This window comes from Xyrauchen texanus, chromosome 17 (genome assembly GCF_025860055.1).
Source record: "Xyrauchen texanus isolate HMW12.3.18 chromosome 17, RBS_HiC_50CHRs, whole genome shotgun sequence".
Classification (NCBI taxonomy): Eukaryota; Metazoa; Chordata; class Actinopteri; order Cypriniformes; family Catostomidae; genus Xyrauchen; species Xyrauchen texanus.
Genome location: NC_068292.1, coordinates 13144053 through 13169253, shown reverse-complemented (window position 1 = coordinate 13169253; position 25201 = coordinate 13144053). Strand labels below are relative to the sequence as shown.

Sequence of the window (25201 nt, the reverse complement as noted above, 5' to 3'; positions counted from 1 at the left end):
TTTTTTGAGTCAAGGTTTGATGCAGCATCAGTTGACAGACAAAGTAAGGTGCTGAATGTTTTCTGGAAATGCTCTTGAAATGATCGAGATGATATTAAATATGAAATCAGTATGAATTTTTTCATTGCTGTAATCTTGAGAAAGACATGTCGCCAAAGGGGAACAAACCCACCTTTGTTGGACCAGACAGGACTGACAAAAAGTGCTCTTCACTGATGAGTCATGGTTTTGTCTCAACATGGGTGATGGTCGGACACATGTGTATCGTCGAAGGAATGAGCATTACACTGAGGCCTGTACTCTGGAGTGGGATCGATTTGGAGGTGGTGGTTCTGTTATGGTCTGGGGCGGTGTGTCACAGCATCAACGGACTGAGCTTGTTGTCACTGCAGGCAATCTCAACGCTGTGTGTTACAGGGAAGACATCCTCCTCCCTCATGTGGTACCCTTCCTGCAGGCTCATCCTGACATGACCCTCCAGCATGACAATGCCACCAGCCATACTGCTCATTCTGTACATGATTTCCTGCAAGACAGGAATGTAAGTGTTCTGCCATGGCCAGCAAAGAGCCTGGATCTCAATCTCATTGAGCATGTCTGGGACCTGTTGGATCGGAGGGTGAGGGCTAGGGCCCTCAGAAATATCCGGGAACTTGCAAGTACCTAGGTGGAAGAGTGGGGTATAATCTCACAGCAAGAACTGGCAAATCTGGTGCAGTACATGAGGAGGAGATGCACTGCAATATTTAATGCAGCTGGTACCAGATACTGATGGTTACTTTTTATTTTCCATTTCTGTTATGGTACTTTTCCACTGCACGTTACGGTTCGACTCGCTTTACTTTTCTGAGCTTACTTTTCCACTGCAGTTTAGTGCAGCCTCAACGTGGGTGGAATTATAGGCTGATCGTCTTAGTTGCGCCGCCTCTACTGCCATGACATCATCTTAAACATGACACAAACATTACTGACCATAAACAAAATTTAAAATTCTATAAAGTACTGACAACATTTCTCCCAAATTCTAAATAAAAATATTGCCATTTAGAGCATTTATTTGCAGAAAATGACAACCGGTCAAAATAAAGAAGGCAGTGTTTTCAGATCTCGAATTATGCAAAGAAAAGAAGTTAATATTCATATTCATTTTTAAACAACACAATTCTAATGTTTTAACTTAGTAAGAGTTCAGAAATCAATATTTGGTGGAATAATCCTGATTTTAAATCACAGCTTTCATGCATCTTGGCATGCTCTCTACCAGTCATTCACATTGCTATTGGGTGACGTTATGCAACTCCTGGCACAAAAATTCAAGCAGCTCAGCTTTGTTTGATGGCTTGTGGACATCCATCTTCCTCTTGACCACATTCCAGAGGTTTTCAAATGGGATTCAGGTCTGGAGATTGGGCTGGTCATGACAGGGTCTTGATCCGGTTGTCTTCCATCCATACATTGATTGATCTGGCTGTGTGGCATTGAGCATTATCCTGCAGGAAAAAACTATTTTCAGAGTTGGGGAACATTGTCAGAGCAGTTTTCTTCCAGGATAACCTTGTACATGGTATGATTCATGCATCCTTCACAAAGACTAATCTGCCCGATTCCAGCCTTGCTGAAGCACCCCCAGATCATCACCGATCCTCCACCTGGTCGCCTAATAGTTAGACGGAGACCTGCCTTCAAGCCACAATGTCTCGCACCCACTGTGACATTTTTTATAAATTATATGATTAATTTAATACATTTTAATAAATTATTCAAACTTAAATTAGTTTTTTAGTGATTCTTATCGAATGTATATATAATGCTTCCGTTTACGTTTATTAATCATTATAATGTTTAGGCTATGAAAAAAACATTGTTATGGGTTGCGATAGGGAGCCTAAAGCATAAAGTTGTAAGGGGCCCAAAAATCATTATTTATTATAATTTTTGTTCAAATGCTATACGTATCAAGATATAACATTTTTAAAGGAAAGTGATTTAAAAATCCATGAAAATGCACCTTTTAATGCAACATAACGCAAAAGTAGCTAATGAGAAATAAAAATTATATGCTGTAATTATTATAATAAATCCTGTTTGTATGTAACACAACCTCTTATTGGAACTCATTCCCTATATACCATACAGCGTTATTTTAATCCAATACACTTTTTGTCAAATTCAGCGAATATCTCTTCACGGTCCGCTAGCTGTCCGTTCTGTGTGTGCGCTGAACAAATTGTGGTGTTTGTACACAGCCCTAGCTTTGTAAACGGAAAAGAAACAAAGTGGATCTGACCGATCCACACAACACTATTGCCCGTGCAGAACTTCTGAAGGAGCACTGAAGGGAGGGGTGTGTTTGTTTGGCTGTTGAGTTCAAATTTCAACATTCTTTCTCAGGAATCGCTTACTCAACCTTTAACCTGGATAAGAAAAATTATAATTTCTACCGATTGACACATTTCTACCATTTTATCGATTTAATCAATATATTGCCCACCCCTTTTTGTAGGCATACATTATAAAGGTAAATTTACAAAGCAGGATGTCACACTGAAGACAACATGGGTGTGCTATCTTCAGGTAAAATTTCTCAGGACACTCTGGAACAATCATGTGATCACACAAAATCACAAACATACTTGTCATAAAACCAGGACTGTTGAAGTACTTTACATGCAGCTGGTGTTACTGCTGTCCCCCCTAACATGAAGCATGTCACTTGGCAGTCCTCTTTAACCTCTGAGCTGGTTTGAACATGCTGAAGTCATACTGTGACTTTGTAACAAAGGTGCAACTTTAAGCCAAAGACCACAGTGAATGAGGATACTGGCAATAGTACCCTAAAAAAAAAAATATTTATGTTTATTACTTTTACTCAATTCAAGCCATCAGAGCGGTCTACTATTATGGTTAACATTACAAATGTTCTACATATTTAATCTTCAGTGCTATTTAAAAATGCCCCCAAGCATAACAATCTTTCTTGATTATGATTGTGACAATGCTTGCTGGACATTAGATGATTAATATTATTATCAAGGAAATGTGTTATTGCTGCAATTTGGAAATGGCGTGTCTTGTTACTGGCATAAATAGCCTGAAATATCAACTTCAGAGTTTGATTCATGAAGCCCGTCTCCACGTTTCCCGAATAATCTAAAAATACTCACTTATTTCATACCAGTTTAATCAAGAGAGCACTTGCCGCAGGTAACGATTTCCCCCCAGACAGAGGATGGACAGCAATGCCAAAGTGGGTGGGCACATTCTGACATTATCCCTTAACTATGTGGAAACGGTCTAGTCCATGCGGACTTTTTGCGAGCCTTATGCGTGTGCTGAATATGCGTCCACCGACAGCAGTGAAATTACAGATGGTGAGTATGATAATGGTCTGTCTGCTGTCAGCAGTGAGCCATTCTTTATTAGATGCTGCTTTCTATGTAAAAACGATTGACAGCAGAGGATTATAGCGGAATACTTGTACTAAAACGATGTTTGAAACCTAACGGACATTTTCTGTACAGTCGAGAAGGGCAGGTGAATGAAACGGCTGATCGATACATGTTTCACGCGACAATATTTGCGCTGGAACGTATTAAAACGTTCGGTCGTTTGAAAGACGGGCATCATAAGTACCTTCGAAGTCGGAACGCGCCAAAAATCAAACATCATTTTTTGTGATGCCCAAAAATGCTTTCTAGTTTGGTACCTCACTTAGTTTCAAGACGCATCTTATATTGCCTTATTCTACCAAGCATATTCCTAAATAGCACAGTGAAGTTGTTAATTTGTGTACTGTACCAAAATAGTTTGCTTTGCTCCGTTTTCAGTGGAAAGTTTTATTATTTTAGGAATAGGCTCTGTATCAAGAACATTGTGATGTAAATGTAAACGTTTTACATTTTAATTTTAATATTTGATAAAAGTAAATTATTTTTTCTAAAGTTGGTTTGAATTAGTAGAAAGGATGGGGCTCTTAACACTGATACAAATGAATGAACCTATTGATAAACCTCAATTTTCTATTGACGATTTGGATTTAATTGTTGATAGTTTCGGTCTCTTTCTCTTGTAGAGCTACGTAGAGTCCTTTGGTGTGCTTTGCATATGTGGCTATATGGTTCTGTAACATTATTTGCATGAATCCATGTTTTGGAGATAGTGATCAAAGTTGTCATACACGATTCAGTGGACTTTCCATGTGTTTGTCTTTTTTCGGAAGACATTATGTGTGGGCATGTGGATTCCCTTGGAAGTGCTCTGTAGAATAATGCTAGTTGAATAAGGAAATAATCTAGCTGTTATCTGGAGAGGGTAAAAACATCTGAACTTCCCTGTAAACTGCTCTCAGTTTGGCTGTTGCTATCACCTCCAGAAGGCAGAAGGAGGTAGTTCTTGAAATCAGCATGTTGTGTTTTTACCCATCTACGAGATTGCATGGCTACATTAATCAAAATGTGCACCTACAATGTTTAATCAGTCAGAAGCAAATAATTATGAAAGGAAGTACCAATATTAACTTGCTCTTTTATACCAGCGCTAGTAGTGTCAACTCAAAGCCCGAAGGCCATTGTTGTCTCGTTATTTTTACTGTGCCTCACAAGTGCCGTAAATTATGTTAGATCTCAGTTTTATATTGTTCAAACTAATTCAGAAAATATATAACCTTCACAGAAAAGGATACTAATGGAGGAAATGTTTGTGGATGTTTCTGATGGCTTTAAATGATGGCTTCAAATGATTTAAATGATTGTCGTGCTAAATGTTGATTATAAAATAAATAAAACAGTCTCACTCTGTTTTCTTTGAATCTAAGCTAAACTGAGCCAAACCCCATCACAGGACAGAACTTGTCTAAAAGACCTGATTTTGAATGTACAGTAACACAACTTTGACAAAATGTGTGGTTACTGCATTTTGCCTCTGCAGGGCAGTATACTCCCATTTTATGATAATGAATGCATGTCTAGACTATTCCTTTAAATATCCCATAAGCTAAAAACTTTGGCAAATCATCCATTTAAGCCACTGCTCTAATGCATCTCAATAAAGCACATTTAGAAAATCAAGATGTGCTTTAAACCATTGGCTCTCGACTAGTTTTGCTTCAAGACCAAGATTTTACACCAGGCATTAAGTGGCAAACCAACACAGTACAAAATTAGTTTATTGTATAAAAGTGACTAAACATGTCAACGGATCTTCCATGGTTTGAATGTATATTTCAATGTGCTACTGTATTATTTGCATTTTACATGCATTTTATGATTAAAAATGTAATTGCCATTTTCAATGAGTGTCTGGACAGTTCCATCAAATATTGCATAAAGGTTTGGGAAATGATCGTAATTTATGCTGCAACTCTAATACTGCTCTAGTTAATGTATTTTCTGTATTGAGTTTCTTTAAAGACATGCTTTTAAGTGGTTCACAACTGGTTTTGCTTGAGGATCCAAATTTTACTATAGAAAATCAATTGCCCAGTGGCACAGAATGTAAATAGTAAACAGAAGTAAACAGAAATTTCCTTAAATTAAACATTGAAATGTATTAATATTGCCAAAGAAATGCATAGACCCAACAATAATCTATAAATATGACATAGCCTGAATAGGAAAATTAAAAATGTTGGTTTCTAAATGTCTCTTGAATTTCACTGCAATTATTCACAGCACAATACAAGTTGTGGTTGGTATACAATCCATGTTTATTCTTGCTGCAAGCAAACCACATTAAATGTAGTTTAATGTAGGTCATACTTCCTTTTCCCTTAGTTTTGTTCATGGGTTTTTTGAAGATAAGTACATGTCTTTTATCCATTTTTACATGCTGATCTAAATTAATTTGCCTTGAATAAAAATTTTTCTGAGATACATGGAATGCATGACCTAGAATTGTATTTATGATGTTTACTGTCTGCACTCTTTTTGCCTTGTATAGTTCCTTTCTCTTAAATGGAAAACTGAACCACAGAGGAAGATTGTTTGTGGGCTAGGTTCTGTAACTTGTGATGTCCTGTCTCCAGTGTTGTGGCTCGTTTGCTTTAAATCCAGTATCTCTCTCATCTGCGCGTTTTGTGCGAGGCTGATGGCTTCATGATGAGGATGTAAGGAGAACCACTGCCTTGTTAGATGCCAGGCCTCCCAGAGAGTGAACTGATAGCCCACAGGGGCTGGAGAGAGAGAGAACTAGGGAGCTTTGCAGTCAGAGTTCAACAATGATGTAGGTCTATATGATGTAACCCTGTAACTGTAATTAGGAAAGCCTTGCAGTATCATAGGAGACCACCTGCACTCAGCGCCACGTGATCCGAACCAACCCTCTTCAATTTTACTTAAGGAACGTTTAACAAGCTTGTTATTCAGGAATTGTTACTGATGATTACATTTTTAGTTATTTTCTTATTAAAATAGTGTACACACACTTTCTCATCATATATGTATTTAGATGTTCCATTCACAACTGGATCCATGACTACTTTAGTAGAAAAAAGGGATGTCTTCCTAGATGTTCCATGGTCTTCCATTCACAACTGGATCCATGGCTGCTTTCTTAGAACACAGAGATGTCTTCCTAAATGTAGTGTACCTTGAAATCAAGCATTTTAATTTAGCGCTTACTTGGGGTCACTGGATTCATGTTTGTGAATTTCTTTCAGGTCATTTGAATGGTGTAATTATGACTGTCAAAAACTCTATAGTAGTGTGTAATCTTTGGTTTGAGTACTGTACATGTCTGTCAAATGGCAAACTTGTTAACAGCAGCAAAAGGCTAAAAGTTCACTGGCTCTTCCAAGGTTTGACTATATCTGCGGCATTCACTGTGGCAATTTGCATTTTAAACAGTGCCTTTTATGATAACAAATGAAATAGTTTATTTGATGGAATGTCTGCCCTATTCTTGCCATAGCACATAAAAGTTTGCCAAATAATCGCAATTTATGTTGCAACTCACTGCTCAACTAACTAAATCAATACAGCAAATATATGAACACAACATGTGCTCTTAGTGGGTCACAACTGTTTTTTCCTCAGAAAAGACTGATCACATTATGAATTCAGCAACAAGAGGTCAAAATTTCTGCTGCTGAAATCGGTCTGTGCTTACCAAAATTCAAACCACTGCCCCCAGTGGCCGAAGCTGGAAGTGTTGGTGAAGTGAAATGTCCAAAGTGTCAAGGAGGTATAGCTGCAGCCTGGAGATCTCCAAATGGGAGTGGAATCTCCAAAAGAGGGTGAGGTAACTCCAGAAGGGGGCAGGGTTTCTCCAAAAGGGGGTTGCACTTTAACACACAGTTAGGTTTAGGGACAGGGTTAGGTTAGGGACTTTGTACATCTTTGCTGTTGGTTTGGCCCTGTAGCTATCCTTCTCCACAGAGTGGAACCAAAAGCGAGTTTTATTTTTTAGTTGTAAATTTAGTAAAACAGTCAAGAGGACAATTGAATGAGACAATGTTTCTGTGTCAGTCTGGTCAGGACTCAGGATACTAAAACAAACAGAGAAATTGTTATGGCTGCACAGATATTCAATGTTTACAGTTTTGAGGAAATCAGTCTACAAATGTTTTACTTATAGTTGTCTCTGTATGTTAAGCGGGGACAGGAGAAAGTCATGTCAGGATGAACCTGCAGGAAGAATACCACATCAATGCACAGCATTGAGATTGCCTGCAATGACAAAAAGTTCAGTCCAATGATGCTGTGACACATTGCCCCAGAACATGAAGGACCCTCCACTTCCAAATCGATCCCGCTCCAGAGTACAGGCCTCAGTGTAATGCTCATTCAGTCTGACCATCACCCCTGGTGAGACAAAACCGTGACTCATTAGTAAAGAGCACATTTTGGCAGTCCTGTCTGGTTGATGCCGGGTATGTCTGGTAAGGACCTGCCTTACAACAGGCTTACAAGTCCCCAGTCCAGGTTCTCTCAGCCTATTGCGGACAGTCTGAGCACTGATGGAGGGATTGTGTGTTCCTGGTGTAACTCGGGCAGTTGTTGTTGCCATCCTGTACCTGTCCTGCAGGTGTGATATTCAGATGTACCGATCCTGAACAGGTGTTGTTACATGGGGTCTGCCACTGCGAGGACGATCAGCTGTCCTTCCTGTCTCCCTGTAGCACTTTCTTAGGCGTCTCACAGTAAGAACATTGCAATTTATTGCCCTGGCCACATCTGCAGTCCTCATGCCTCCATGCAGCATGCCTAAGGCACGTTCACGCAGATGAGCAGGGACCCTGGGTTTTTCAGAGTCAGTGGAAAGGTCTCTTTAGTGTCCTAAGCTTTTATAACTATTGCCTACCGTCTGTAAGCAGTTAGAGTCTTAACGACTGTTCCACAGGTGCATGTTCATTAATTGTTTATGGTTCATTGAAAGTTAAATTAAGTTATATGGATTTTGACAAAATTATCTTGAAAATACTGTGTCCTGAAAAAGCAACATTTCTTTTTTTGCTGAGTTTATTTTAACGTAACGTTAAAAAGTTACAAACGTTTGTCTGGGTCATATTTATTTTACTTTGCATAGTTTAGTTCATGTTTTTTGAGTGCCAGAGCTGTGTCTTTTCACAGCTTGACTGTATATCTGCAGCATTCATCATGCTAAAACATTAGTTAAGGCCTTAATGATTTCCTCACCGAGTTACACCACCTGTTGTGTTTGGTCTAGAAACTCAGCCGAGAGGGATTTACAGCTTGGCATCCTTTCTCACTCTTTCTCTCAGTGCTTGTGAATCCTGCTCATTTGACAAGAGCCAAGAGCAGTCAAACCATGGCCTGGGCAACATTTTTGCAAAATTATATTATGCTGTTTTTATTGATAGTGACAAAAAAGCAAAATGTAAGATGATAAATTATTTTTTAAACAACCACGTCATTTTTTGGTGTTTCAATGCCACATCCAGCTACCACACAATTTGATCAAACTCCAAAATCAACCCCCCCACACACACACACACATTATCGATGGAAACATGGGTAATTGCTTCAAACTGCAATACCCCAATGCTCAAGCCAAATCTACACCCTTGCTTGTAAATAATGTAATGCAAACACTAAAATCACATTATAAGTAAAAGTGTTTTGATGTGATAAGATATCATGATATTTGGAACAGGGTGAAAAGTAAGTCTTAATAAACTGATAATCTGAATGATCTAAAATTATCTAATTAAATTTGAGATCTTAGGTTATTTTTTTTTAAGTTACAGTGCATTTTTTCCCTAAACAGTTTATCCTATTTATTTCCTCAGCTCTTTGCCATATCTTTCACCTGGGCCTACCAAGAAATACCCAAATACCAGCACCGAGACCCAGTGACGTCGAAGGTGATGCTTTGTAACCAGTGCCCACCGGGCACGGCTGTGGAGCGTCACTGTAGCTCAGAGGAACCCACCGTTTGTGCCCCCTGTCCAGAGAAACGCTTTGCAGAACAGTGGCACTGGGGTGACAGCTGTCAGCATTGTATGTCTGTCTGCAAAGAAAGGCAGATCATACGAAGGGAATGTAACAGCACTCATGACAGGCTCTGTGAGTGTATTCCCGGGTATCACCTGGTGGTGGAGTTTTGTGTCCGTCACACCGCCTGCCCACCTGGCTCTGGAGTCGTAGTGCAGGGTAAGTACACTCATCGTGTGTATACTATTTGTCCAATAGAATGTGGACACCTCTGTCTTATTAATGGTCTTTTAAGTGAAAGTTAACCCAAAACTTAAATTCTTTCATCATTTCCTCAGCCTCAAAGAAGCCAGGCACCATTTTCCAACATCAGTGCCTGATCTCACTAATGCTCTTTTGTCTGAATGAGAGAAAATCCCCACAGCCATATTTCAACATTTAGTGGAAAGCCTTCCCAAATAAGTGGAAGCTGTTATAGTTGTAAAGTAAGGACCAACTCCCCATTAATGCCAGTTTTGAAATTAAATGCTCAACAAGCCCATTTGGGTGTGGTGTTTGGGTGTCCACATACATTGGGCCATACAGTGAATGTTCTAAAAGCTTATTCATGAATCTAAGAGCACCACTGTTCCAACCACTGTGTCTAAACTAATCACTCAGCGAACTCACAGATTTGCCAGACACCTCAGTCATTTCTCACTCATAAATGTTAAAAATCTCATTCACCAGTTTCACACATTGTGAGAATACCTCACTTCCTCAGATCACTTCAGTCCATTTCAATTACAGTTATTGGGGAGCCGTTAAGATGGTTTTCTGTGCCAGTCAGCTGACCCTGAATTAAACCCACATTGTACTCATTGTCCTTGTTTTTACCATTTTAATCAAGTATTCGTCTTGTATGACATGTTTCAAGGTTAAGAAAACACACTCATTTAGAAGGACCATACGTTCACAGTTGGCCAATACCTCCCCTAAGCTTTCCCTGGCAGTCGTTTGAACAGTTGGCTGCGTTTCTGTGTCGTCAGAGTGCTTGTTAATCATGCAGTATGTTGTGTCAGTGAGAAAGATTGCCAGTGGCTAAATTCCAACAAAGCAAGTGGAAGTAATCACTTCTGCTGCAAGTAAAGAAGTGCTTGCATGACAGTGGTATTTGTTTAACAGAAATGGGTTGATCTGTGGTGTTCTTAAATATCTGCATGATCCCATATGTTTTTTCTTGACTTTTTGTCACTCTTTTTAATTAGGTCTAACATAATCCCTGTCTTTCTTTTTATATGAATTACTGGCTTCCTAGCGCACATATAGTACCACATCCTTATAGGGAATTCACTGTTCAAAACCTCACAATATTAAGCAATCTGAGAAGGGGTTTTCACAACCTGTAAATCTTTTGTATCTGTTTGGGTAATGTTACATTATTTGCAGAATCCTTCTGAACAAATAAACACATTTTGCTTACTTACATCAGGGTCATCATGCAACAATTTTTTTTGAAGAGGCACCAAGGTCAGCCACAGCAACCCTGGTATAAATCACTGGACACAGTAAAACCTTTTTAATATAACAATTACATTTACTACATTTTGTCAACAAATGTGTATCAGTAATGGTTGCATTTGGTTACATTTTATGAGGTGGAGTGCGCGTCTGACATCCCCAGTCAGTTGTGGTCTTGCCACCTTTTTGTGCTGGTATTTTATTGGTAAGTTATTGGAAATATAAAAATTGAAATGTAAGAAAATTCAATAAATACAATTGCATTTGCATTTCTACAAGAGTGAGTTATTCTCCCTAAGATAGTTTAATCATGAATAGAACTCACTTGTTCACTATTCTCTATAATGATTGCATAATACACTCATAAGTAATAGGGAGCGATCACTGATATATTATAGATCAGTGGGAGCGATCGATCAGATCAGACTGTGCTTAAGAGAACTGAATAAATAAAAGCTAAATGCCAGCTGAATAAATGTATCTCTGTGAGATGGTCAATGACACACCTACCGATGAACCATGTGAAACCACCTTTTGTTACTCCATTTAAAATCCTCAGTTTGGATGTACAGGGCACCTGTGAGTCACATATTTGTTGTCAATATATGATTTTTATGTGATGTATGAATAATAATTTTAAGTTGAGCAGTTTGTCAGACAGACATATGATAGATAGATAGATTCTGCAAAGTCATTTATCAATACAGTATGACTCATATTTGTTCTAAAAATGTGAGTGACTGGTTCCTTGTATAGTCATGTGTAACATTTTAAGATGAATGACATTTTGAAGTGACTAATCTTAGAAATCTTTGTCCATGTACTGCAACTCTCACTTCCTATTTGTTACACAACAATCTGCATGGGTGTTTAGATTGAATAAGATCATATGCCACAGTTTTAAATTATTACAGCACATTTACAAAGGGTACATGACATGAACATCCTCAAAGATCAAAAACATGGGAGTTTAAAAGGAGTTTTGTTTGGTTAAAAAGGGAGAAATTACCTGCCCATGTCTAGTTTGAATTTCATGCTCACGGTTCATCCTATTTGTCTTAGATCTCTCAGTAATGGACCTGTAGCTCTGTGCAACTGAATAGATTTTTAGGTATTTGCCAAAAGAAAGAACATTCTATAATTAGACTTTACAATAAATATTACCTTTTATGCAGTCGGACACCACTAATAGATTTTGAAAATAAACTAAAATGTTGAGGGGATGGTAACTTAGGTCTTTTACTTAATCTAAAACTATTTTAAAAGCATTTTGAAAGTACTTTTACAAATATCATGCATGCAGCTTTTATGCTCGTATTAATTGAGAGGCTATATAGAATATATCTATCTTTAAAAATGTATTTCTCTTACCGCATTTACAATGAACCTGTGAGGTCAAAATGTCATGAAAAAAAAAAACTTAAAGTAGTTGTGACAAGTTATAGGACCTAAGATATACATTGACATTATATAAATATAAACTTTAGCCTAAAATATTGGTAAAAATATAAAAATTAAATGGACATGATACAAGTCAATCAAATCAAATCAAATCACTTTATTGTCACACTACCATGTACACAAGTGCAACAGTAGGTGAAAGTCTTGTGTGCAGTTCCGAGCAACATAGCAGTCATGACAATGACGAGACATATACCAATTACAATAAACAACATATTTACACAACACAATTTACATATCAAATGTACACATACTTACACAGCACAATAATTCTATACAATGTACAGTAAACAATACACACACTGTAGAATACACATACAATAAAAAAATTAATAAAGCGTATATAAAAATATATATATATATAGTAGTTGTATTGAGGAGAATATATTTGACAGTCCAGTGTGAGATATAAGATTAATAAAGTGCAGTGCTGATTATTGATCATGAGAGATCAAATGTTCAAAACTCTGATTGCTTGGGGGAAGAAGCTGTCATGTAGTCGGCTGGTGCGGTTCCTGATGCTGCGATACCGCCTGCCTGATGGTAGTAGTGAGAGCAGCCCATGACTCGGGTGGCTGGAGTCTCTGATGATCCTCCAAGCTTTTTTCACACACTGCCTGTTATATATGTCCTGGAGGGAGGGAAGCTCACCTCTGATGATGTTTCTGGCAGTTTGCACCACCCTTTGCAGGGCTTTGCAGTTGTGGGCGGTGCTATTGCCGTACCAGGCGGTGATGCAGCCAGTCAGGATGCTCTCTACAGTGCTGGTGTAGAACCGTGTGAGGATATGGTAGTTCATTCCAAACTTCCTCAGCCGTCTCAGGAAGAAGAGGTACTGGTGAGCCTTCTGCACAACGGCCTCAGTATGGATGGACCTGATGTGGACACAGAGAAACTTGAAACTGCTGACTCTCTCCACCGGTGCTCCATTAATGGTGATGGGGCTGTGTTCTCTGACTTTTCTCCTGAAGTCCATCACAAGCTCCTTGGTTTTACTGACATTGAGGGAGAGGTTGTGCTCCTGACAGCAGCGTGTCAGAGTGTGCATCTCCTCTCTGTAGGCTGTTTCATCATTGTCAGTGATCAGACCTACCACTGTAGTATCATCAGCAAACTTAATGATGGCATTGGAGCTATGTGTTGCCACACAGTCATGTGTGTACAGGGAATACAGGAGTGGGCTGAGAACACAGCCCTGCGGGGCTCCAGTGTTGAGGGTCAGTGATGAGGAGATGTTGCTGCCCATTCTAACCACCTGATGTCTACCTGACAGGAAGTCCAGGATCCAGCTGCACAGCGAGCTGTTTAAGCCCAGAGCCCGGAGTTTCTCATCAAGCTTGGAGGGCACTATGGTGTTGAATGCTGAGCTGTAGTCTACAAACAGCATTCTCACATACGTGTTCCTTTTTTCCAGGTGGGAGAGAGCAGTGTGAATTGTAGATGCAATGCCATCATCAGTGGAGTGGTTGTTGCGGTAGGCAAACTGCAATAGGTCCAAAGATGTGGGCAGCACAGAGCAGATGTGATCTCTGATTAGCCTCTCAAAGCATTTGCTGATGATGGGGGTCAGAGCAACAGAGCACCAGTCATTTAAGCAAGTGATTTTGGCTTGCTTCGTAACAGGCACAATGGTTGACGTTTTGAAGCCTGTGGGGACTACAGACAGGGAGAGGGACAGGTTGATGTCCGTAAAAACACCATCCAGTTGGTTCGCACACGCTCTAATGATGCAGCCCAGAATGCCGTCTGGACCCGCGGCTTTACGGATGTTCACCCGTCGGAAGGATCGGGTCACATCCGCAACAGAGACGGAGAGTGAACCATCATCTGTAGCGTCAACCGCGAGTGCTCTCTCCGCGAGGGCGGTGTTATTGTCCTCGAAACAAGCAAAAAATATATATAGAGATGATCTGGGAGAGAGATAGCGGTGTTCATGGCGGAGTTTTTATTCCCTTTGTAGTCCGTGATGATGTTAATTCCCTGCCACATACTTCTAGAATAAGTGGTGTTGAACTGTCCTTCAATTTTGTGCCTGTACTTTTGGCTGCACTGATAGAGTTACGGAGGGCATAACTGGCTTGTTTATGCTCGTCCGCGTTCCCGGAATTAAAAGCGGAGGTCCGCGCATTAAGTGCCACGCGAACATCGCCGTTGACCCATGGTTTCTGGTTGGGGTAGATCCGTATTTTTTTGGTTGGCACAACCTCCTCTATGCACTTCCTGATGAAACACGTTACGCTATCAGCATAAGCCTTGATGTTATCATCAGAGGTGGACCAGAAACATCTCCCAGTACGCGTGATCAAAACAGTCTTGTAGCATAGAGTCTGACTGGTCCGACCAGTACTGGATCGTTCTGAGGGTGGGTGCTTCCCGTTTCAGTTTCTGCCTCTAAGCGGGTAGAAGCAGAACAGAAGAGTGGTCTGATTTGCCAAATGGTGGGTGGGGGAGGGATTTGTAGCCATCCCGGAAAGGAGAATAGCAATGGTCCAAAACCCCATCCCCTCGTGTGTTGAAGCTGATGTGTTGGTGGTATTTTGGTGCGATTGTTTTAAAATTGGCCCCCAATGAACGCAGCCTCAGGGTGCACGGTTTCCTGCTCACTTATACTCTCATACAGTTCCTTGAGTGCCCGGTCTGTGTCGGCTTGTGGGGGGATGTACACAGCTGTGATAATGACCGCAGTGAATTCCCTCGGTAGCCAGAATGGCCGACACAGAAGCATGAGATATTCCAGATCAGGGGAGCAGAAAAACTTCATAAAATGTACGTTCCTCTGATCACACCATGATTTGTTGATCATAAAACATACACCACCACCTCTGCTTTTACCTGAGAGGTCTTTCGCTCTGTCCGCTCGGTGCACGGAGAACCCCACGGGTTCGATGGCCAAGTCTGGAATCTCCGCAGACAACCAGGTTTCTGTAAGGCAAATAACACAGAAGTCCCTCGTCTCTCGTTGGAAAGAAATCCGCGCTCTCAGCTCGCAGAGCTTGTTGTCCAGAGACTGAACATTTGCCAGTAGTATACTGGGTAGTGGGGGTCGATTTGCCCCTTTTCCTTCTGCGTTTCCGTGGCTGGGCAGCCCAGACAAAGGGCTCCGCTGGCGTGTTTGTAAACAGCGGGTTGGCATTGAGGAATTTTAAGTCCGGTTTATGGTGTGCGATTGTAGAACCAATGTCCAAAAGTGTTTGTCTGTCGTACACAATAAGGCAGACAACATCCAAGACAATAAAACTGTAAAAAAAAGTACCCATGTACCTGCACTGGTACACATTGTAATTGTCCACTGTGTTTGTGTCCTGCAGGCACACCTGAGAGGGATTCAGTGTGTGAGAAGTGTCCTCAGGGTTACTTCTCCAGTAGGTCCTCGTCCACAGAGCTCTGCTTGCCTCTCAGGGACTGCACTCGACTGGGTCTAAAGACTTTTAGAGCAGGCACAGCCACCCAGGACACACTGTGTGAGACTGAGAGTAAAGACTTCACATTTGACTGCTCCCATCAGCACGCAGAGTGTCAGATTGGTAAGTTTCATTAAACTGTTCCAGTCTCTCATGTATCCAGTAAAACAGGTTTGCACACTCTTCCAATGTTAGAGCTTTCATTCAATTAAATATTTAATCATGATTAAATCACAAACTTTTTCTGTAACATTATCAGTTCCAAGAAAACTAAATACAGTAATAGGCCTATGTGTAATTATTATGTTTGCTTATTATGTATACACTCATAGCATAGCACTCTTTACTCGCCTCATTCTCAAAAAAGAAAAAAAACAGATTCTAGATTTCTCAAACTGCTTCAAAACAGGAAATGTTAACATGGAACTCAATGCATATGTGCAATAATTCAATAATGCACCAACCTTCCCAACACTTTATGGTCATGTATATAGAGGCTAGTGTTTTTATGAATTATGATATACTGTGTAAAACTCAGTACAAAAGTCACTTTTTCAGGACACTTGCTTGTTCAATGAACCATAAACAATTATTGAACAAGCACCTGTGGAATGGTCGGTAAGACACTAACAGCTTACAGATGGTAAGCAATTAAGGTCACAGTTATAAAAACATAGGACACTAAAGAGACCTTTCTATTGACACCAAAAGAAAGATGCCTAGGGTCCCTGCTCATCTACATCAATGTGCTTTAGGCATGCTGCATGGAGGCACGAGGACTGCAGATGTGGCCAGGGCAATAAATTGCAATGTCCGTACTGTGAGACACCTAAGACAGTGCTACAGGGAGACAGGAAGGACAGCTGATCATCCTTGCAGATGCAGACCATGTGTAACAACACCTGCTCAGGATCGGTACATCCGAATATCACACCTGCGGGACAGGTACAGAATGACAACAAAAACTGCCGAATTACACCTGGAATACACAATCCCTCCATCAGTGCTCAGGCTGTCCGCAATAGGCTGAGAGAGGCTGGACTGAGGGCTTGTAGGCAACAATGTCGCCTATGGGCACAAACTCATCTTCGCTGGACCAGACAGGACTGGCAAAAAGTGCTCTTTGCTGACGAGTCACGGTTTTGTTTCAACATGGGTGATGGTCGGACACGTGTGTATCGTCGAAGGAATGAGCATTACACACTTGATTTGGAGGTGGAGGGTCTGTCATGGTCTGGGGCTATGTGTCACAACATCATCGGACTGAGCTTGTTGTCATTGCAGGCAATCTCAACGCTGTGTGTTACTGGGAAGACATCCTCCTCCCTCATGTGGTACCCTTCCTGCAGGCTCATCCTTACATGAAATGACCCTCCAGCATGACAATGCCACCAGCCATACTGCTCGTTCTGTGTGTGATTTCCTGCAAGATAGTAATGTCAGTGTTCTGCCATGGCCAGCAAAGAGCCATGATTTCAATCCCATTCAGCACATCTGGGACCTGTTGGATTGGAGGGTGAGGGTTAGGGCCTTTCCCCCCAGAAATGTCCAGGAACTTGTAAGTGCCTTGGTGGAAGAGTGGGGTAATATCTCACAGCAAGAACTGGCAAATCTGGTGCAGTCCATGAGGAGGAGATGCACTGTAGTTAATGCAGCTGGTGGCCACACCAGATACTGACTGTTACTTTTTATTTTGAGCTCCCCTTTGTTCAGGGACACATTATTCAATTTCTGTTAGTCACATGTCTGTGAAACATTTTCACATGTCTGTAAAACAATGTATGTCTTAGTTGGTGAATCTTTTTTTGTTATACAAATATTTACACATGTTAAGTTTGCTGAAAATAAAAGCAGTTTATATAAACTCATATATATATATATTAGGCACGTAATGATACACAAATTTCATGATACAATGCATAGCCTCACTATACGATACAATATGATTCGAGCACCCACAAATGTTTCGTTCAATCTTATTCAAGCAATCAACATAAATGTCTTTAATTCATAAATGCCATAAATTTGCCTGGAAAATCTAATATGAAATTTCATGTTTTTCGTGAGAAAATAGGTTTGTCTACACTCTACACTTTAAATTTTTTATAGATTTTAATTTTTATTTTCAAGTTTGACCCTAATTACATTTTTTCTAAATTATTTAGTGAGGGGTTTGTGTTTTGTAGTTTGGGGAACAAACTACAAAACACAGTCTCTATATGATATCTCAGTGATACAGTCTCTGTCTGTTGTAGTGTATGTGACCTGTGTAAGTGCCTACATTAATAATAATTTTAGAAAATCTGCATTTAGCATTAGCCAGCACTTGTAAATTTGATGTCAGATGCCCAAGCCCCCAAAATGCATTTATCAATAGTGGCTGGAGTCTCTGTTTCCATGTTTCTTACAATGGGCTCTTTCAACATGATTCTCATTAGGTGCGTTACTAAGTGGGGAGAATCGATTGGAAGCCCTAACAGTTATGGAAGATTGATGTCATTTTGCTGAGCAAGTATGCAGCCGAGTCATCACCTAAATGCCCTACTGCAGGGGCTCTACAGCCGGATCCAAAATGTATGTTGCTCGCTGTTTTACCCGAATCCAAAACGGCATCGTCCGGCTTCTATTTCTCACTGACCTCCACTAGTGTTCGGATGCGTGCCTCTAACTTATTAACCTTCTCCGTCACCCTGGCTAATTTCTTACATTTATCACATGTGAATCCCTCACTGCTGATGGAAAAAGCTATAGTAAACATGTGGCATGAAATGCACAAAGCAATAATATGAGTGGATGCCATGACTTACCCCAATTGTTAGTTGTTTTTGTTGTTGTTGTGGTTTGAGATCGATGTGAATGCATCATCCAATTGTTTGCTGATGTTGTGGTGGTCCCTGATCAGCAAAGGTTTGAGATTGATGCTGTAATCCATGTAAAACTGTTCACTTAAGTCATCTCAGTGCTGGCTTGTTTTGAGTTGATCCACGGTGCATACAGATGCCACAACTTTCAAAGGTGCATTTTGATACAACTTGAATGGAATAGTTTTTAATGCTTCCAAAATGTCATACAAATGGTTTGTACTACTTGTATATTATAAAACAAAAATGTAGAATATTTTTAGAAACCAAGACATTTTCTCTGCATGCACAATCGATGTAGAAAGTAGCTTGGAGTCACTGATCCTGAGTCTTTTCTCATCCCATTCTCCCAGTTGCAGGGAGCTCTAACACAGAGCAGTTCGGCTTCATAAGAGTGTCAATTGATCTAATATTTCACCTTGTGTATCATGTCGTGGCCAGTGAAAGACAAGTCTTACAATCCCTCTGCCTAAATGCAATAACTGTTTCACATGAATCAATCGCATTTCACTCAACAGAATGTTGACCTCATATTATGCTAAAACACGAAATGCGCATGCACGTTAGCAAGTTGATTGACAGGCGATGTCTGTATCTAAAAGGTGATTGACTCTTTTACCTGCAAGGCAGGACTTCTATTGACTGTGCTAGAGCTTCTTAGTTGGATGTTCCTATTTCTACAATTCATTTAAATAGAAGTGACTCATCTCTGCAAAATAGTCGCTGCCCTGATAGCACATGTACATTATCCAGATGTCTATTTGATGTGTGTATTTAAATCTGGAAGATGTATTTTTCAGGTTGTTTGCTCATCTGCAAGACATCTATTAGACATTTCTTCTTGGATGTCAAATCAGCAGATGTCTTTGAGATGTTTATAATTTAGAATGTTTGTAATTCTTATCTTTTTTAGATGTTAGCAGATGTAAATGCTTTCCAGATCAAAAAATCTAAAGCAGACATCTCCTAGACATACTTGTTTTCTGGGTGGCTTCACACTCTATAGAACTACAATGTCAGTCGTATACTACATCTCATCCCCGAAGTTTGCACACTTTTACACCTGATTTCTCACAATACAGGGACAGTGGAGGTGTACAAAAGCAACTTGTTAATTTATTTAAAACTCTGATATTGTGGCCTAAAATAAAAAACATTACATTACTTTTATCGTTTTACCCCCAACACTGTTCATGAACACACTACTTGAATACACACTAGACAGATGTTACAGGAATTTGGGATTTTGTCGATTTGGTGAGATAATATACAATAAGTACACTCACCTAAAGGATTATTAGGGACACCTGTTCAATTTCACATTAATGCAATTATCTAATCAACCATTCACATGGCAGTTGCTTCAATGCATTTAGGGGTGTGGTCCTGGTCAAGACAATCTCCTGAACTCCAAACTGAATGTCAGAATGGGAAAGAAAGGTGATTTAAGCAATTTTGAGCGTGGCATGGTTGTTGGTGCCAGACGGGCCGGTCTGAGTATTTCACAATCTGCTCAGTTACTGGGATTTTCACGCACAACCATTTCTATGGTTTACAAAGAATGGTGTGAAAAGGAAAAACATCCAGTATGCGGCAGTCCTGTGGGAGAAAATGCCTTGTTGATGCTAGAGGTCAGAGGAGAATGGGCCGACTGATTCAAGCTGATAGAAGAGCAACTTTGCCTGAAATAACCACTCGTTATAACCGAGGTATGCAGCAAAGCATTTGTGAAGCCACAACACGCACAACCTTGAGGCGGATGGGCTACAACAGCAGAAGACCCCACCGGGTACCACTCATCTCCACTACAAATAGGAAAAAGAGGCTACAATTTGCAAGAGCTCACCAAAATTGGACAGTTGAAGACTGGAAAAATGTTGCCTGGTCTGATGAGTCTCGATTTCTGTTGAGACATTCAGATGGTAGAGTCAGAATTTGGCGTAAACAGAATGAGAACATGGATCCATCATGCCTTGTTACCACTGTGCAGGCTGGTGGTGGTGGTGTAATGGTGTGGAGGATGTTTTCTTGGCACACTTTAGGCCCCTTAGTGCCAATTGGGCATTGTTTAAATGCCACGGCCTACCTGAGCATTGTTTCTGACCATGTCCATCCCTTTATGGCCACCATGTACCCATCCTCTGATGGCTACTTCCAGCAGGATAATGCACCATGTCACAAAGCTTGAATCATTTCAAATTGGTTTCTTGAACATGACAATGAGTTCACTGTACTAAAATGGCCCCCACAGTCACCAGATCTCAACCCAATAGAGCATCTTTGGGATGTGGTGGAACGGGAGCTTCGTGCCCTGGATGTGCATCCCACAAATCTCCATCAACTGCAAGATGCTATCCTATCAATATGGGCCAACATTTCTAAAGAATGCTTTCAGCACCTTGTTGAATCAATGCCACGTAGAATTAAGGCAGTTCTGAAGGCAAAAGGGGGTCAAACACAGTATTAGTATGGTGTTCCTAATAATCCTTTAGGTGAGTGTATATTGCCTCATGTCACATACAACTGTTATATTTGGTACTGTTATATTTTCATATGCACCTTTGGGCAATTTGTAATTGACCTGTATCAAAGCACTTATGACAGTTTTTATAACTGTGATCCTAATTGCCTACTGTCTGTAAGCTGTTAGTGTCTTACAAACCGTTCCACAGGTGCATGTTCATTAACTGTTTATGGTTTATTGAACAAGCGTGGAAAACATTGTTAAATCCCTTTACAATAACTCTTTCCCCGCCAAACACGGAATTTTCCGTGTTTTATGAAAAAACGCTTCCCCGCCAAACACGGAATTTTCCGGGTTTCCGTGTTTTAGGTGTTATACGGTAAGGAAGACCCCTCCGCATGTTTTGAAAGAGTACGCAACTCTTTGATCAAAGAAACAGACTGCGATCGTCTCAAACATGAAGAAGTGGAGTATTGAGAAGCTCAAAATATCAGACATAAACATGCCTTTTTATCAGCTTTTTGTCTGAAATGTTGTTTTTTGACAAAACCGACCTCTGTTCAAGTCGCAATAAAAAAGAACAAATGAAGATAAAATAAAATCGTTTTTTTTTTGCCTAAAAGCAGAGGCTCAGATCTTTATTGTGATATATAGCATCTTCATATATTCATGGAAGAAAATATTCTGCGGGCCATTAAAGTTTAGCGAAAATCGTCAAAAACCCTGGCGGTGGCTGTCAACTTTTTTTTAAAAACGCTGGCGGGGAAAGAGATAAAGATCTGTAAAAATATTTCAATGTCCTGAAAAAGGTGTTTATGATTAGAATTTAAAATGTAATGTGTTTCACCACTTTTGACTAAAATGTAATTAGATCACAGTATTAATTACTTTTTTAATCAAATTAAACCTAACTTTGCTCATTACAATGTCACAAAACTATTTTTTGTTAATATGAAAAGAAATTAATTCAGAAACAAGAGACCAAAATGTGACCAGCTGGGATTTTGTTACAAATGTTTTGAAATATATCACTTACATGTGAAAATATACATACTTGAGAAACTTGTGTACCCGGTTTTGGGAACACTTAAGATGATGTGCTTGTATTTGATTTCCCCAAGGTGTAGTTTGTTTTGCCCACAGTGTAACCATGATTAACATGCATGTTCTGTCTCACATAATCAACATCAGTTTCGATCAAGAAGCAAATATATCAAAATTATCCTGAATTTCCTAAATTCTTCAAGAAATTATTCATGGTATCAAGGTAAGTGCCTGCAAATACTTGCAGGCACTTATTGAAATGAAAACATTGTCTCAAAGGAATTAAGTTTCTTGTATTTCTATTTAAACTACTGAATATATAAATCCCCATCTTCCTGGATCTGGGAGGGGACAAGGGGAGGGAAACAACAACAAAAATAAAATGTGGTACTTACACACTGTAACAGCGATAATACCATAAAAAAACACAATAATAATATTTTAAAAGAGAGGGAAAGGCCAATGCGGAGCGGGAGGGAGAGAAAAAAAAATTTACTCTCTGATATGCCGTAGGCTGGTCCTCGGCCACTCCTCAACCGTCTAATGGATGACAGCAACTATCTCCAGCTCTGCATTTTCGGTGGACGGAAGGGGTCTCCCCCTCCCCTCCCTGCTCATGGTCGGCCGTTCTCTGACCTCGCCACATTTTAGCGGCTGGTAGGGGTCTCCTCTGCCCCTGGCAGCGGCCCTGACCACTACAGGTGGTCGGCTAGGTGCACCTCCTCCCCTCGCAGCTGGCGGCCATTCCTCCGCTCTCATGCGGTAGGGCTCCTTAGTCCCCTGGCGGATGGCCACGGGTGCTCCATTGGGGTGGAAGGTAGTGGTGAGGACTCTACTACAGCACATCCCTCCTTCCCGTTTTGCGGCACTAGTGTAACACAGTTCAATGGAAAAAGGAGGCACGGTATAAATAGTATTTTAATAATAAACTTAATCAGCCTATTTAGGGACTGGGTGTGCAGAATCACGGCCCCACGCCCTCTGCCCTGCCACACTTACCCTACAGCTTTAAATAAAAACATCTGACTAGTTCTACAATCTTGAGTGTCCACATTTTTGGTGGAACAGTTAAACCCATTTTTAAAGCTGTAGAAAGCCAAAACTAATTTCAACATGTGGGAACATGTTACTTTCTGCATTAAAAAATGAGAAACTACAGGCTTAAAGAATAGATACCTGATATACAGTTCTGATACAGTATGAGTCATTCGAGTGTAACTCTGGTATGTGTTTTTTCTTTGTGCAAAACTTTGTGATAAGTATCCATGTCCTTATCATTTTCATAAAACTTCACCACTCTCCGTCTCTTTTATCTCTACAGACATCACACTGTGTGAGGAAGCCATTTTTCAGTTTCTTTCATCTCCTCCTTTGGCCTCCGTCCCCATAGAGCGTCTGTCTGAGAGTCTTCCAGGACGTAAGGTGGACTGGAAGAGTGTTGAGAGGCTGAAGAAGAGCTGCAGTCCTCAGCAGCAGACAATACACCTGCTCCGTCTCTGGAGAGAACAAAATAAAGACCAAGACAAACTCTTAAGCATCATTCAAGGTTAGCAAGTCACTGTAGCCCATATAGCGGGACCAAATACTTGGAGACTGAAGTCAAAGCTGAATTAAGCAACCTAAAATTTTCATTCACGTTTTAAAAATGAGCATTTCAGTATTTTAACAACAAACAATTTTTGCTGAAAATTTTTATATGAGAACACAACATGGCCAACAGTATATTGGGGTTCTGAAGTCCATATCGATGAGCTAGGAATCAATTATATAGATGGGGCATCAACTCATCAACACATTGAACACATAATTTGAACGCATGGGAATTTCGGGGGGAATTTCGGGTCTTGAAATATGTGAGCTATGAACTAAATTAAACTGTCCGTATTAGGTAATGAAATGTATAACGGAATTAGTCGCATTTGACAACCATTATAAATGAGATAAATAACAAATAACTACATTATTTGTCTTAATAGATCCTCCACCATTGAAAACATAATACAACGTCTAATTCTATCAGCTCACAATTTCTACTGTAAGGAATTAGCTTTAATAAGTGAATTATGATTCATTCACTTATTGGAGTGACATTATTCTCATGGCTTATTGAAAATAATATCACATGTATTTAGGTACAGATATATCAAAATATACCACAGTCAATCATCATTGAATACAGACAAACTTTATTGCTATTCTAAACATAAATCTAATATAACACATATATATATGAGACAGGTTGGTGAAAAGTGACAGAATGTGAAATAACTGATTAGTACAGTGAAGATGAACTCTACGGAGTCTGTTGACAATACCTTAAGAACCATTTATCCTTCTTTGAGTCTACATCGATTTGCTGTTGGATTACCCAAATTATTTAATTTATACACCAGCACTTTGAGCACAATATTGGAGATGTACTTCCGTTCTTTGTGGTGTTTCCTTGCGTTCTTTGTGTGGCTTGGTTCTTGGTCGAAAGTTTGTTCCGTCAATGTTTTAACTTCTGTATGATCGAATTTATTGTCTGTATGAGATGATGATTTTAGCTGTGAAGTAAGGCCTTCTCACTCCTTCTCGCGACGTCAAGTCCTGAGCTGCCGTGGATCTGACATGGGAGGACCTGGCCGTCAGCGGAGCGACCAGACGAAGCACGTGCAGGCCGAAGAAGAGTGAAGAGAAGCGAAGAGCAGAGAGCAAGAGAAGCTGAAGAGACCAAGAGAGAAAGAGAGTTCCTCCTGTTTGGAACTATTTGAAATGAGAATGGCCGCATCCCCCAAAAGTGTCCTATGGCAATCAGAAGTGACTTTTCAGAGTCACATGGTCAACTGGGCTGTCTTTTCCGACAGTTGAGTTATGGTCCTTTGTTTGACACTTACAGATTTCCCGCTCAAAAATAGTGTACAGAGCTTTTGTATCTTGAGAATGGTACAAGAGACGTGATATTAATTTTCATCAGATTTTTCTTCATACACAAACAAATGCTTACGTACTAAACATTACATTTTTTATGGATGTTATACGTGTAGGTAATAAAACATGAAAATTCCTGGTTACAAAATCATATTGGTTTTACACATC

General features: G+C 40.1%; 1 protein-coding gene across 1 annotated transcript in view; it reads left to right on the top strand.

Moving 5' to 3' along the window:
• Positions 1-3309: 3309 nt before the first annotated feature.
• The window catches only part of LOC127658138 (tumor necrosis factor receptor superfamily member 11B-like), a 52005-nt gene continuing 30113 nt past the window's right edge, over positions 3310-25201 (top strand). Inside the window, exons 1-4 of the mRNA XM_052147256.1 lie at positions 3310-3371; positions 9248-9611; positions 15662-15877; positions 23445-23669. Coding sequence (XP_052003216.1) covers positions 3324-3371; positions 9248-9611; positions 15662-15877; positions 23445-23669 — 853 coding nt within the window. The 5' untranslated portion in view covers positions 3310-3323. The remainder of the gene's footprint in view (positions 3372-9247; positions 9612-15661; positions 15878-23444; positions 23670-25201) is intronic.